The sequence below is a fragment of the Electrophorus electricus genome, chromosome 23 (genome assembly GCF_013358815.1).
Source record: "Electrophorus electricus isolate fEleEle1 chromosome 23, fEleEle1.pri, whole genome shotgun sequence".
In the NCBI taxonomy this organism is placed as follows: domain Eukaryota; kingdom Metazoa; phylum Chordata; class Actinopteri; order Gymnotiformes; family Gymnotidae; genus Electrophorus; species Electrophorus electricus.
This window is the reverse complement of record NC_049557.1, coordinates 2911556-2927075: the sequence shown is the minus strand read 5'-3', so window position 1 is coordinate 2927075 and position 15520 is coordinate 2911556. Positions and strand designations below refer to the sequence as shown.

At 38.4% G+C, this 15520-nt stretch overlaps 1 protein-coding gene across 4 annotated transcripts; it reads left to right on the top strand.

The window, feature by feature from the left end:
- The first annotated feature begins 3906 nt into the window (after window positions 1-3906).
- dnajc5aa (DnaJ (Hsp40) homolog, subfamily C, member 5aa) lies at window positions 3907-13934 on the top strand. Of its 4 annotated transcripts, XM_027012843.2 has the most exons (6): window positions 3907-4035; window positions 4603-4709; window positions 9595-9726; window positions 9827-10040; window positions 10390-10561; window positions 10923-13934. In XM_027012843.2, exons 3-6 carry the CDS (start codon window positions 9617-9619, stop codon window positions 11030-11032), a joined length of 606 nt encoding a protein of 201 aa, XP_026868644.1. In that variant the 5' UTR covers window positions 3907-4035; window positions 4603-4709; window positions 9595-9616; the 3' UTR covers window positions 11033-13934. The 4 variants fall into 4 exon arrangements, with proteins under 4 accessions (XP_026868644.1, XP_026868645.1, XP_035378066.1 ...); XM_027012844.1 differs by lacking the exon at window positions 4603-4709 and having other exon boundaries at window positions 10390-10570; window positions 10923-11014; XM_035522173.1 differs by lacking the exon at window positions 4603-4709 and having other exon boundaries at window positions 10390-10582; window positions 10923-11014.
- Window positions 13935-15520: the final 1586 nt, after the last annotated feature.

Below are 15520 nucleotides of genomic sequence, written 5' to 3'. Positions count from 1 at the left end.
AAGGTAATGGCATAATTTCCCACATGTTCCTACAAGTACTTCATGGGTGTCATGAAAACAAGGCAACAGAGACGTGCTAAACGTGAAGGTGACTGGGATGTGCAAAACCAGGCCTTCATGTATCTGGTGATTATATTTATTATTACTTTATGTGAAATAAGTCCTCAATATAGATCTTACTAAATGTATATAATTTCCACAATATAGAGCTTGCTAAAATTTTTCATCCAGGTTACAGCCCTGGTTCAGAAGCAGTCCTCATGTAAACAATTGTACTTTTATATTTATATATATATATATCGCACTGTGATGTCGTCAGCTAGAATAAGACATTGCCATCTCTGACACAGCATGACCTTACCTCTCGCATACACCCAATTATGTGTTTTGAAATCACTGCACAACCAAAACATAATGTTAGTATGTGCATAGTAAAATCTGAAGTGTTTACCCAATGAAATGTTACTTCACAAAATGTTTTGATTAAAAAGTACCTTTTATTATTTAGATCTTCACCACCTAGTTTATTAGAGACACCCATCTCGTACCTTCATAAATTTGCCACTTTGTGTCTTGTATATAAAATGGAATGGATTGCTTGTAACCCAACATAATTATATAAAAATATTGTAAGTGCCTTCATTTTTATATATTAAATAGATTGTTCTTCAGATCATATTGTCATCACCTACTTTATACTATGTGTTTTTAGCCTCTATTGCAAGCTCTTGCTTTGTCAAGTGGTGGCAGCAGTGCAGAATCCAATGAAACCCATCACTGTTTTATTTACACGGCCATGTGGTGCATGGAGATCAAACACTCCTCGGAATAACATTTTGCACTCAGTTTAAATTGAATTAAATTATGTTTCTTATGGAAGATGTCGGTTAGTAGACAGTGGGTGGCATTTTAGAGAGAAAGGACTTTGAGAGATAGCAGAGAGTCTTCTCTATTAAGGCTTCTCTTGTTTATTTAATACACCTACAGCGTATCACAGACAACGCTTTATTTACTATTCACAAATGCTATGTAAAAATGAATTAAAAATCCTGGAGAGCTACGAACATTTAGTCCCTTTGTCTCTAATATTCAATATGCTTCTGAAGACCTTAAAGAGCTGGTTAAAGTTGGAACAAATCTCCAGCTTCATTAGACTCCCAGTAGTAAAGCTGAACTTCAGAATAGAAGACCTTCCTAATAACTTGGGTCAAATGACCATGTGGCTATTTATATAGTTTTTCTGTGAATTTGATAGGACTGAGAACTTTTAAAGGACTGTTAAAGGTGCTTTAGAAACACCAAGAGAACTGTTTTCTAAAGCAGTTTTAACAGTCATTTAAGCATAAATACATAGATAAGATAGTCAATCTTATTGGTGTGGCACATTTAAAACCAAAGTGCTTAATAATCAATGAACAGGCTTGTGTCCCCATCCATGTCTTTTCTACATACCAGTTAATCATTTTGCTACAGCATTTTGTGATAGTTGTGAAGGGAAATGAATATCTCCCTGACCCAGAGACATGGTGCATTGCAACAGTCCAGTTGAGATGTCAAATTTATTAATGACTTTTTACATAATTACATAAGTAGCTGTTGCTAACCACAGCACTGATTCGCTCATCAGATAGGACTTGGTACCAAAAATGACCCAAAGGAATAATTTGATTTTTAAAAAGGGAGAGCCCAGATTTTTCAGAAAGATTCTGGACAGTAACTTCCATGTTACTTCCATTTAGTTGTAGAACTGTTGCTTATTTAATTTTTTATATCTGTGACACTCACTGAGCCTTTTTTCCAAGCACAAGACTTTTTGTCATCTGTATAACACTGAAATAAAATGACATGTTTATGTATATGTCCTATAAGAACTATGTATATAGAAAATAGAGCAGGCCCTAAAATGGACCCTTTGGATCTCCATGTGCCATAATGTAAGATGTAAATAAAGATTTTCCGATGTTAAATTATAATCCAGTATTTTAGGTTCTTTATGAGAATATCATGATCAACAGTGTTGAATGCAGCACTTAAGTTCAACAGAATCATGACAGAACAATCACCAGAATTGCAACATGTAAGAGATCATTAGCTATCTTCAAAACAGCAGACTCAGTTCTTTAGAAAACACTAACAGCTGATTGAATTATCTCAAAGTTTGCATGTTGCATGAGAAAAAAGATATGATGTTTTTTTTTCAGCATGTTAGCCAGAAATTATAGTTTTGAGATCAAAAGTTATTCAGCACTCCTACATTCAGAAGTGGCTTTATTAGAAATGACTGAACCACTGAATGTTTAAAACGTGTAGGAGTTCTACCACTCTATAAAATCTCATTTGTAACATTTCCCTATATTTTGCCCTATTGTCTCATGTCTCTTTTAAAAAGCCAAGATGGGAAACAATAGCAGAAGTGGAATACCATGTTGGATGATTTGAGAGGAAGAAAAGGTTGAAAATTCTTAAACATTGAAAAATTATTAGTAGCAGGTGTACAATATTTAGATTTTCAACTTTTCACAAAAGGAAATTTTAAAACACCCTCAAAGTTTTTGAAGAATCCTTGGGACCTTTGTAAGGAAGGGTATTTTGATTTGAATTGATTAAACAGACATTTTGGTCTGTGGCAATTTTTCTGAAATTATGTCTGAAACATTCTGTTCTTACTGATCTCACAGTTGCTTACAGTTTAAAAAAACAAAATTTAAGAATTTCAAATGACATTTATATCTTATCTTATCTTATCCTTCCTGCATTAGCCCTGGTGGAGACATTTAACCAAGGTTGTGATTTAAATCTAACATTTCTGACTCTGAAGGGGCAACTGAGTCCAGAACAGCTGAGCCTGAAGAATAGAAGGAACCAACTCCTATATGTCTGAGGAGCTGAGGAGCAGTAGTCATTTGGAGATTTTAAAATAGTGTTTGCAAATTAAGCATCTGTAGATAGAGTGAATGCTCAAGAGATGTTCTGAAGTTCAGGTTGAACTACACATTATAGGCAGGCGGTCTCAGAAAACAATTTCTTTGATTTCAACATTTTCAGCAAAAGAAAACCATGAGATGACGTGTACACCCATGATCTTGAACAGGACCTATAACATGCTGGCTTAAATAAAAGGAGTCTGACCATGATCTTAAATGAACAACATAATTAAATATCAAAATAATTCAGAATTAATATCGTCATTAATATTGTCAGTTCAACTTATTCAGTATAGTAAGCTTGTCACTAAATGGGGATATCATTTAAACACATTTCTACAAACAACTACAATCCATAAATCACATCTGATTGGTTCATGTATTGTTTGTGTGGCAATGTTTTTCATCAGTTCTGTGATGAGCTTTTAAGTCTTTTTGAATATATAAATCCTAACCCATGCAATCAATGCTCAAGAGCCGAATGCCTTTTGGATGCCATGTGGAATAGGATTTTTTTTTGCCCAGTTTTAAATTATTACCGTGTTCTCGTATGTTTGACCCCACTTAAATCAAGAGTGCATGTGTTAATTCATCACTATGGATGTTAATTCAACCATGATAATTTTACTGAATATTACTGTGATTTATCGACTGTTAAGAGTTGCTTCTAACATAAGTGCATCATTACAATAATATAGGGCAACTTTAATCAGCCATCTAGGGGCCTGTTTTAGGAGCCGTTCGCAGCCTTCTGATTTCATATTAAAAAAAAACAAAACAGGCTGTTTTGCCATATGTTATTCAATAAGTAACAGTCAAAATTTTCTATATAGAACTGTACTCCGCAAGAAACGTTTTAGCGCTTGGGATGGAGGTAAAACTGGTTTATGCCTGAGAATCGTGCGCCAGACTCTCTTGCGCCCTCCTGGTACGAGGGGGGCGCGCACGCCAGTACGCGCCTGGCGAGGGGCGGAGCCGAGCGAGGTCTGCTGCTGCATCCGACCGCTCCTGTACGTGTGCGCGCCGTTCCCGGGGACGCGACCACACGTTTGACATCAGTATTAACGCACTGAAATCATACCAAGACGCAGTCTGTCGAGCCGACAAAACGGTAAGGAGTGCATGTGCTTAAGCAGTTTCTGTGCCTCATAATAAACGATTTTCACTGCCCTTAAGATATTTTGTTGTTTGGCTACATAACGTTTCTTTATTCTGTGCAACGATAGACTTAAGCTAACAGGCTAACCAACATGGATGCTATGGAGCGCACTGCTAGCCTGTGCACAGCGCGCATATGATGCAGCGGTTAGCAAGATAGAGATTAGCGGCTCCAAATCCCATCCAATCATTAAAGTAATCCTCAGTTAAAATGGTAGAACAAAATTTGTAAGTATATATATATATCATGTTTAACTCTACAGAATATTTGCTCGTTTTTTTATTGTAACCACAGTCGTCGTGATTTCAGATCCGTGAGCCTCCTTGGACCGTGTCTTCACGGTGAATGAATGGTAGGGCCATTTGCCCGTTTTCCCTTCGTTTCCAAATGGAGATGGCTTAAAACGCGAGGATAATGGCACAAGTGCGCCATTTCTCGCGTCCAAAAGCAGCGCCCCGGCATCGGAACGATTTTCTGCTTATACTTTTAGCAATGTTAACGCTACAGATTTTCTTTTAGATCCAGAAAAAAACCCCGGCATTCAGACATCGTAGCATCCCGTCTTTCGTATGAGCTCGCATCTTTCTTCACGGAGGATGCTCGAATATACTGGACAAGCGCACCCGGTAACTGTTTCCAGGTTGAGACTTAACTGGCAATGCATTTGGAAATCAGGTTTCTTTCACACATTTAACCGCTGTTTGTTTGAAATGCGGTAATGCCCGCATTATGCCTGGCAATAGTTCCCTTTTGTTGCTTTTCTATCATACTAAATCCATCAAGTGTAAAATGGAACAAAACATTTGCATTCTAATTTCTCTCTTGTCAGTTCTGCACAGTAAGGCTACTTACCCTGCGCTCACATCCCACAGTTCCTTTTCATTCTTGCGCACAGTAACCATGTGTATTGGTAGGGGAATGAGTGGTTGACAAGGCTGAGTAAACTAGCTGAAACAGGAGAGTCAGCTGAAGGGTGCTCAGTGGAGAGACACTAGAACCTCTTGTGATAATTTGAAACTTGCCCAAACCTTTCCAGACTTGCAATTGCCTAACACCGTACAATACTCACATGGGTGATTTCCTCACATGTGTGTATTTTTATTTGGTGCCTTAGTTTATAACCTAATGTTAAGATATAGCATTGTAATACTGTGTAAATAGAGGGTTGTCAAAAACTATAAGCATATATCTTTTATTGTGATACACTAACACCCTTTCTTTACAGCTTTTACCACATTCATGTACTAAATCTTAAGTTCCTGACCTTAGTGCTGATACTTAACACTACGTTGTAATTTCTAGGTCCTGTAAGATTTTTGTCAATATTGCCAGTCCAAAATTGGGAAAAAAAATCCAAAATTGACTCATTGAAACATAGTGCTGAAAATATCCCAGTTTAGAAGTCACACATGATGATTAATCAAGGCCTAATAGACTGCTTCAGCTCCACTATGGGTATTAGTGGGCATCTCTAGGCTGTTTAGATCATTCAAGCCTATTTACTGAGAAGTGGGCTTAGGAAGCAGGTGTCTCTTCTACCAGGTTAGGGTTATGTATAGTGAGTGACTGTTCCTGAGTGGAATGGCCTGTGATCAGTATTGATTTCTGCAAGTGAAAGGTAGCGCTAAAGAAACAGCCGACAGAAAAGCAGTGAGTCAGCTGATGAATAATGGGTAATTCCTCTGATCACTGCACCGGGCTGGTAATGTCATTGACTCAGCAGGATTGGCCGAAGTCAGGATCCGCAAGAAACAGGAAAAGCAGTTTATTTGAAATTTGTAAATCACATGTAGACATTTCTGATTTCCTTATTTCCTGATTACTCTTTATGCTGTTACACTATCAGCCGTAGACATGGGAAAACAAATGTCTAAGCCCTCTAATGCCACTCGTACACTGTATAACTTATTGTTTCCAAAATTCTTTCCTTTAACTGATGCATGGGTTATAGCACTGGCATTCCTTGCCAGGTGTTTTCTGAAACAAACTTTGTATGCTAGGCAGAAGCAGTGTTCTACATTTTAGCCATGCTACACCTTTGAGTCTTCCAGTTTACTGTATGCTCACTATATGCACCTAGCATGTTATTCTCATAAGGGATGCTAAATAGTTGTGGCTGTGTCTCCCAGTAGATGCTGCTGAATTCCAGGCAAGCATGCCAGCTGAAAGATTTCTGATTTGCAGTTGACCATGGCTAGGGGCAGTAGCTTTGGTTCAACGTAATTTTTGTTAGTTCACCCACTGTGCAGAAATTTCGATTCATACAAAGAGTAGTATCATTTTGAGCTCGTTTCTATAGGCATCCCTGTATATTTCTACTGAACATGAAGTCCAACCCATGTAGTGAGGAGACTTACTTAAACTTGGACACGTACAATGCGTATGTAAGGTTTTCAATCCGTTTCAGGTTTTTGGTATGTTTCAGACTAAAACAATACTCCACAATGAAAAAGCAAAAACATGTTTTTGGAATATTTTGTACATTTATTAAAAATAAAAGAATAAAATATCGTGCAATAAAAAGGTGCAAAGCTTCTACTAAGTACTAAGTGAAGGCTGTGAATACTTATAATGCTTAAATTGAATATTTGGATTTATGTTTAAATAAATGTACAAAATATATATATATATATATATATATATATATATATATATATATATATATATATATATATATATATATATATATATATATATATATATATATATAAGGTTTTTACTGTCACTGTGGAGTATTGTGTATAGATTGATTAGGGAAAAAATAGTTCAAGCCATTTTAAGATGAATCTGAAACAAACCAAAATGTGATAAACTTGAAAGAGACTGAAAACCTTCAGCATGCGCTGTATATAGTAAATTAATAAAAAATGCTTGAGATCCTCTTTTGTCAGATTAGGAGGTTTATAGTAGATTGTTGCAATATTGATCAATCTTTCATTTAAACAGCTAATTAATGTAAGTGGCTTCAGTGTTTAAATCTTGCTGATGTGTAGGATATTGCTGCTGCAAGCTTTGGGCTTTTCTGTGTTGGTGAGCTAGACCAGTAAACTTGACTCTGGGCTTTTAAAAGACAAATCCAGATTTGTTACAGGTTTGACAGCCTACACAACTGCTTCAAGCCAAAAGACTCACTTGTGAAAAATGCCATCCGGAGACAATGATTCAGCTGTGATTTTAACTGCAGCAATGAATGCATTAAATTTGATCTTTGGCTGTTCTAGAGATGATTCATGATTTCATTTGAACACAGTACTTGGTAAAAGCAGACTTTGTTCAGCCCATTTCACATGGAAAAGAAGCAGCTGTGTTTATATGTTGTAGAGGCTGAGTTATCATATTGCATTTGACTGACTAACAGTGCTGTTTCATTTACTGTGGTTATCAGGGCAATGCAGGTTAGTTGGCACTGTGTGGAGTGTCATAGAAAGATAAGAAGTCCTTTTTGTGGATATATTTGAAATTCTTGCTTGAGTATAGGTATTGCTTTTTGTATTATTTATATATTAATCAAAATGACAATCCTGATCTCTGTAATCAGTTGATTATAATTGTAAATTGCTATTATATAGGTTCATATTTTGCAACAAAAAAAAAAAAGTTTGATTTAAAACTATGTTTACTAAATATTCTTCTTTTTGGCAAATACATGCCTTGTTGCAGTTGTTTCCTTGTCAAAGATAGTTTGATTAAAAAAAGCTTACTGGTGTCATTTCAGTTTTTTATGATCACCAATTCACAAAACTGGATGCTTTAACCAGTGTCAACAGTGCAGAACTGGGTTATAGGGGTCTTTCTTTGTTAAGGAGGGAATTTGAGTCTTCTTCTCAGTGTGTGTGGAGGGGCTCTGTTCAAGAGTTCTGTGTGATCTGGGATTCCGTTGGGCTTTGTTTATTGCCTGGTCTGTCACTCCCCAAAAAAACTTACCAGCAGAGACACAGACAAGGAGAAATAAACTGTGCATGCCACTATGCATTAGGGCAGCTCATGTCACAGATGGTAAACAGCCTGGGAAAGTATAAGAGCGTCTGGCATCCTGCCTTTTGAGGGGAACACACGTGACTGGCTCGGGGCAGGAGGCAGGGAGCAAGTGCTTTTGCGTGCTCACTGTTTAGAAGTGGTGTAAATGTGACCCTTTGTTATGCTCCGTTTCTTTTAGTTCCATTATTTAGCCTGGGCTCGCCCTGTGACCTGCGCTCAAAGTCTGGCTAGTGTTGGGGAAGTGTATGGGCTCGGAGTGGGGGCCATGGATGGTTTTGAGATGGCCCTTCTGCCTTCAGAAAGCCTATGAGATATCTGTGGGTGTGATGTTGATAATATTGGTTATGTTTATTATGTTGCTGATGTTCTACTGTCTCCTAGTTGTTCTACTGCGTTCATGCATAAAATTTGGCATTATGTGAATACAGCATTTGAAATATTGCACCAGCATTGGTTTGATGTTAGACGTTGAACTAATATTGGGTCCAGATAACCTATTTATGAGGCTGTGTTCTGGGTCAGTAAGTAAGCTGGGGATAAGCACAGAATTGGATTGGACTAAGTTTTGGTGGTGATTCACCATTAAAAGTGCTTCTCTGTAGAGGTTTAGGACTAATCTTGGTCCAGAAAACTTGTCCAAAGTTATCTAAAACTGGCCCTAAAAACAGCCAGATTAGGGCAAAATCATAAATTTGGTTAAACTTTTCTAGCTGCACTAAGATAAAAAACTGGTGACAAAATGATGGTTAGACAAGACAAATGCAACTAACCTCTTTCAAGACCACATTTCATGTACTTTCTGGATAAGGTAGGCTGCCTCATAAAATAAGAAATGAAAAAATCTGGCTGCTGTTTAGATTTTCAGTGTAAAATGTAAAACTTCCCATCAGATTATATGTGTTGTGTTTTCTTTCCTTAGCCGATTTCTCAGCCTGCCCAGTGCCTGCACCTGAGCATTTGGACAGGCCAGAGTGCACACGCAGGTTGCAGTCCCCTACCGTCATACATAGTGTCCACCACAATTAATCAAATTAGTCCATTTGGCTGATCTAGATACCTGGTGAAACCTGTCCACACGACACACTTAATTGTGACTTTTTGCCACCAGCGCCATGTGATCAACAGAAAGCACAGGAGCAAGTGGCCTGAAAACAGATGGATTAGGTGTAGTCTGCGTTTTGCTCAGCGGTGGATGGGGTGGGTTCCTGGCAAAGTGGGGGGGAAAAATGTTTATTGTTGATGATGGAGATTCCTGTCATTACATAAAAAGGTCTTAATGGGATTAAAAGCTTTAGCTAACTCTAACCAATATAGACAAATATTGTACTAATGTTCTTATAACCACTAATAAATATAGTCAAATATTGTTCTAAAGTGTGTTTTTTGTTTGTTTGAAATATACCAGATATCCAAGAGATGTAGTTGTAGTAATCACAATTAAACATTTATTAAACATTTCATGTCCAGGCAAAGCAGGCATGAGGCTTTGAGTGGTTATCACACAGCTCATGAGACAGCGCTCTCTCTCTGCAGATCGTCGAGGACGTGAATCGCCATGTCTGAGCAGCAGAGGCAGCGCACCCTCTCCACCTCTGGAGAGTCCCTCTACCACGTGTTGGGCGTCGACAAGCTGGCCACCACCGATGACATCAAGAAGTGCTACAGGTGAGGCCCAGACCACCACCCAACTGCTTTTTCTGTAAGTAGCTGCTGCGATAAACACCTCACCTAACCGGTCGCGGTTGTCGCGCATTCTTTCCCAAAGGAAACTGGCGCTGAAATATCACCCTGACAAGAACCCGGACAATCCTGAGGCAGCCGAAAAGTTTAAAGAGATCAACAATGCCCATGCCATCCTGAACGACCCGACCAAACGCAACATTTACGACAAGTACGGCTCCCTGGGCCTCTATGTGGCCGAGCAGTTCGGCGAAGAGAACGTCAACACTTACTTTGTCCTGTCAAGCTGGTGGGCCAAGGTGAGATCACATTTAGCACAGAAAAGTTTCATTAGCGTTGAGCTTTATATGTGTAGTCACGTGACGTGACACCAGCGGCTATAAAGGTTTCTTCTATGCATATGTGAATACAACGGGCAAGTAAAGTGATTTATGATTAAAGTGTTATTTGTTCAGGCAAGACTTGAGGAGTTTGTCACACCACAGTAGCTGCACCTAATGTCACAGGCTGATTTGATAGTTTGCTCTTCCTCATTTAGTACTTTATATAATTGCTTGTGGTGACCATTAACTACTGATGCTCTTTTGTGATCGTCCTCATCTCTTCTGCTCTTCCTGGTCTTGTTGTGCACACTGTCTCCCCCTACAGGCACTGTTTGTGTTCTGCGGGCTGGCTACAGGCTGCTATTTCTGCTGCTGTCTGTGCTGTTGCTGTAACTGTTGCTGTGGAAAGTGCAAACCACGGCCACCTGAAGGACAGGATCAGGAGTTCTACGTTTCTCCTGAAGACTTGGAGGCCCAGCTGCAGTCTGATGAGAGAGGTCAGATGTGTGCGTACGCATGTATGTGTGAGAAATGCACTTTTCTTTCTTTGTTTTATTATATGTCCAGCGATGTACACATATCTAAGAATTATAAAGTTTTTCTAACCGAGGGTCACGATTTCATGTACATTTGTTAGATTGCTTTTTTACAAAATTATGGTTTTTTGTGGCAATTATGTTAATATTAAGGCATGGAACGGAGTTAAATTCAATTAGTTGTCATTTTCTTAACTGACCACAAATATGGAAAAGTGAAAGTCATGTAAACCTGATGCATTTGTTCTTTAAAGTACCATGTGTGTTTGCCATTAATCTGCTACTCTCTTAATTTAATCACTTGTTGTTTATACATCAACAGAGGCAGGTGGAGGTGAGCCCATTGTCCTGCAGCCCTCCGCCACAGAGACCACCCAGCTTACATCTGACGGGCCTCATACCACCTACCGGACCGACACTGGCTTCAACTAATGGCCCTGCCCTCTGCCACCTCCACCATGTGGCCCTCCACCTGCCCCTCTGCACCTACCCCAACCCAGCCCCCATCCCCATGGTCTGAGGAACAACCAGAGGATCAACTCCTTCGATAGCCTAAAACAAAAAGCCAGCGGTGGAAATAAGAAAAGCCCGTGATGGTGGAACACAAGCTGAACTCTGTCAGAACTCCCTTTCCTTGTTCCTCACATACGCTGCCCCATTCTTCCGTTATTCTTCCAGAGTGGCATACATCCGCCTCCGTGTAGCCTGAAAACAACAAAGAGAGAGTTTAAAAAAACAACATAAAAATCTGTCAGATGTTCGTTCTCCTGTTGTACTCTGTTTTTTGACCCTTAACGTTCAAACTTTCCTTCCAAACCCCATCTCCTCTGGATAAACCTGCTCAGTGTCACTATAGCATGATTCCCCACATCGGTAGCTGAGGTTGAATACTTTTAACTTAACATTAAGTTTATTTATGTATACTTGTTCGGTCAGAAGATAAGGGTAGTTCACGAGTGCAGTTCGCAACCAGCTCCCTTGACGTGCATATGTATGTAAGAAAGGCCAGGCTAACGGTCATTTTTGGTTTCTTTTCCATCTCATGCTGTTGATCCTTCCATTGTATTTCTGAGAAGAGAGAAGCCTGACACAGATTTGGTTAAATCGATAGCCTTAGTTTGGGATTTAGGTCTTTGTTCAGTGACCACCTCATATCGGCTGTCTAGACTGCCCCGTGCTGTCTTATCTGAGAGCCTGAAACAAGTTCTGTCATAGTCTTCTCCATCTCATTTTTCCCATAAGTGATGCAAAGGTGCCACACACATTTCAGAATATCTATTTTCTTAATGTTTATTTATGCTGTCTGTTAAAAATAGATGCGCTGTGTTGAGGTGTTGGCCAACTGAAAAGGCTGAGCCAAAATTAGTGTGTCAACCAATTAAAAATAACTTTTGACATCAAGGTTGTGCAGTGTGTGGATGTTCGTATGTGTACTAGCCAGTCTTTGTCTGGCCTGGTTAGGTTCTTTAGTCCTAGAATTTATAGCATGTTCAGAGGCTTAGCATTGCTCTGTTTGTTTAGTTCTGGTTTATTGATGTCTCTCTTTGCATATTTCAAGGGACTCATTGACACGAACCCATGTACTGTTCCATTATATCTAACTATACATCTTAAATGTATATCTAAGAAGGAAAGAAAAAGAATAAAATGTTTTTATATAGATATACAATATACACACATTGTGTGTATGTACAGTATATGTATATTTTGTGCATTTTTACTTTGTAATTGTTGGCTCATATTTATTATTATACTGTGTTATTGATCTTTGTGATATGTGACAATGGTTACCTAGACTGCCCCTCCCCCTTTCCTGTGGTCGCTTGAGACCCTTACGCAAAGAGCTAATGTTGATTGTGAGTAAACTGCCTATGGTAGCTGGAAGTTGTTTATTCCGGGGCAAGACAATGTCTTTTATTGCTATTTACTTCTCAGTTTTAAAATTGGACTAAGGTTTAATACATTTAATACAGGAGAATAATGAAGTTCATATGTATAGCATCTGTATTAGAACACAAAACCTAGTTTTGCAACAGTCTCTCACAGATTAGTACAGAAAGCACTTTGAGTAACTAATTTGAATTACTTCACACATCCATATTAATCTTTCTATAATTTGTTTTTTTTTTTGGTTGTTTTTTTTTTTTGTTTATATGTAATGACTTGGACAACTCTTTGGGTTTTGCATTATCATGGTATTCTCTTTACTCATTTTTCATCGGTGGCATTTGAAGTTCCAAAGCTGTTGGGTTACAGTTGGTTATCCAAGCCAAATAAAGGGAAATGCCTGTCAGTACAGACAGGCAGGAATTCTTCCCCCTCACTAAATACCATGTAGGAAATAAAACAACATGCTCTCACTGAACAACTGTGCAGGCTATATGCACTCAGCCAACAAGTTACATTTCTCAATATTACCCGACTATACTGAAGTGCTTTAAGCTCCTACAGATTTTCCTTACTCAGTCATGGGAGTTAGTGTTTATAACTACAGAGATGTAGCTGTTTATCATTTCTAAATCGTCCATTTTTACATGAACCATTTCGAGTATCACTTACCAATCCTGCAGCCCAAGGTGTTGACAGCCCAATGTCACGTGACTGACTGACTGATCTACACCGGCCATGATCAGACCCGAAATGTAATGATAATGTCACTAGCCATATTCTTTTATTTGCTTGTTTTTTTGGAGTTTAAAGGCTATATGGCAATCATGTTTTACTGAATTGTGTACATTGATCTTGTCAGCACAGTTCTCTACACACACGCATCCTCAGACACACTCTCTCTCTCTCTCTCTCTCTCTCTCTCTCTCACACACACACATACACACATAAACACTCTTGTTTCTTTGCTCTCGATGGTTGTTGATGGTTGTTTGCCTCTGTGCTCCTTTCCTGTGCATTTACCTGTCCCCTCCAGAATTATACTGATATGCCTATTAACGGCTTCTACACTGAAATGTTGGAAAATGCAACGTTTTAAGTTGAATGCAGTTGAGTAACACAACCAGGAAGCAGTTCCTTGTAGTCTTCAGAAAGAAGAAAATGTGTGTTAATATAGTGAAATGGTAATTTTATGCTTTTTTTCTATTTTATTTATTACCTTATTTTAACATGTTTTAAAAGATTTGTCCTTGTTTCAGATGGTATGTTATTTGGATGTGGCTATGAAACTATGCTACTTCTACTTAAATGGCTAAGGTCTCATGTACATACATGGAATAATGAAGATTAATAATAGACCTTTATGTTGTAGCATGGTTATTGTATGTCTGAAAGAAAAATTAACATCTGATTTGCTGGTGTAAAATAAATGTTTATGAACATTTCATTTTGTTTGTTCTTAATGAAATTGATGCAAGAAGTGCATTTAATCACTTTAAGTACTTTATTGCTATGCTATTACGACATTCTACAATTTAGGATCATAAAGACTGATAAATATGAGTATTGAGTAACACTGAGGATATCTGTAACGTACCTGGCTGTGTAATCCTATACACACAGAAGCTTCATCATCATTCACACTAACTATAAGATCTCTTTCCAAGAGCTTTGAGCAAGTACTTGTTTATCTTTGCCTTCTGTGACATCCTCTCTGCTCTTGATGTCTCCATCAGTTCTCTTAGCATGTGGAAAGTCAGGTCCAGTGAAGTTGGTTTTCCAGGTGATAACCTCCTCGCCTTCCTCGGATCATTCTTGTGGACGTGTAGGTGTTTCATACTAGTTTCAGGTAGAAAAGCTGCTGCGCTGGTTAGAAACGATGAACCCTCCGCCATACCATTGTCCATTGGTAATTTGTTGTTCTGGAGACCTTGCACAAGTTTCCCACTGTGGCAAAACCCAACACCAACAACACTCCACAATAAGCAGCTTAAAAGAAGAGTGCTACACATAAAATGTACTTTTATCCTCATCACGACTGTCAGCAACACACCTGTACAGAGATGCTGAAGAAAAAAATATTAATATTTAGCAAAAGATTAATACTTAGAAATACAGGTTATTCAACCATATTAATATTTAGCAAAAGATTAATACCTATAAATACAGGTCAGTCAACCATTACATTTGCCTATTTTCTGTATACTACATGTATTCTACATATTACTGACCTCAAATTTAGTTAATTACCTTAGCCACTTATGACCTTTAAGTCTTTAAGTCTCATCTTTCTCATCAACATCAGTGTTCACTTACCATATGCTTTATGGTAGCCTCTTTTTGAGTGATTAGCAGTACAGTGGGGCTTTATAGTTTGGACTTTACCCAAACAGTGAAGTCCTTAAGGAGTTAAGAGTAGCTTATTTTAAATCACTTCATATTCAAATTTTACCCCAAGGTCCCATATGATGTAAGGAGAGAATTGAGATACTTTGCATCAGTGAACTGAGAATAAATGTATTTAAAACACACAAGAGACAAGGGAATAGTCCATGTAGACTACTAACATTAAGACCTCAAATCAGCGCCTATGTGTCTGTAACCTATTGTACATCATATTCCCCATGAAATTGCTACATATCAATTAGAAAAATTTGAAAGGCTGATGTCATTAGTAAATATGACCTCATGAAGGCAGAATTCCCAAGCTTGACTGTTAAATTCCCTATGAAGCAATATTTCCATTTATTTCCCACTTGGGTGATGCTCTCCAAGCTCTGTGAAGTTCTCAAAGTAATCTGCATTCTTGTCATACCGTGGGAAAGTTTGACAGTTGAAGCTTTATTCTAAAGTATGGGGGTTTTAGAAGCTTTGGGTCACAATGCCAGGTTGTTTTGTTTGTTTCCCATCATTCCTGTAAAGAAGCATTCTACTACCCTGGGTGAAGGGGGGTTTGGGGCTAGAACAAAGAATAAATGTAGACTGGAGAAAAGCCCTGCAATGAGGAACAGGCCTATTTGTGGCATGATATTA

Excerpts from the sequence above, each read along its gene's own strand:
- dnajc5aa (XM_027012843.2), top strand. The coding sequence starts at position 9,617 with ATGTCTGAGCAGCAGAGGCAGCGCACCCTCTCCACCTCTGGAGAGTCC. Across the intron at positions 9,727-9,826 it reads GACATCAAGAAGTGCTACAG|GAAACTGGCGCTGAAATATC; the intron begins GTGAGGCCCAGA and ends TCTTTCCCAAAG. Across the intron at positions 10,562-10,922 it reads GCTGCAGTCTGATGAGAGAG|AGGCAGGTGGAGGTGAGCCC; the intron begins GTCAGATGTGTG and ends ATACATCAACAG.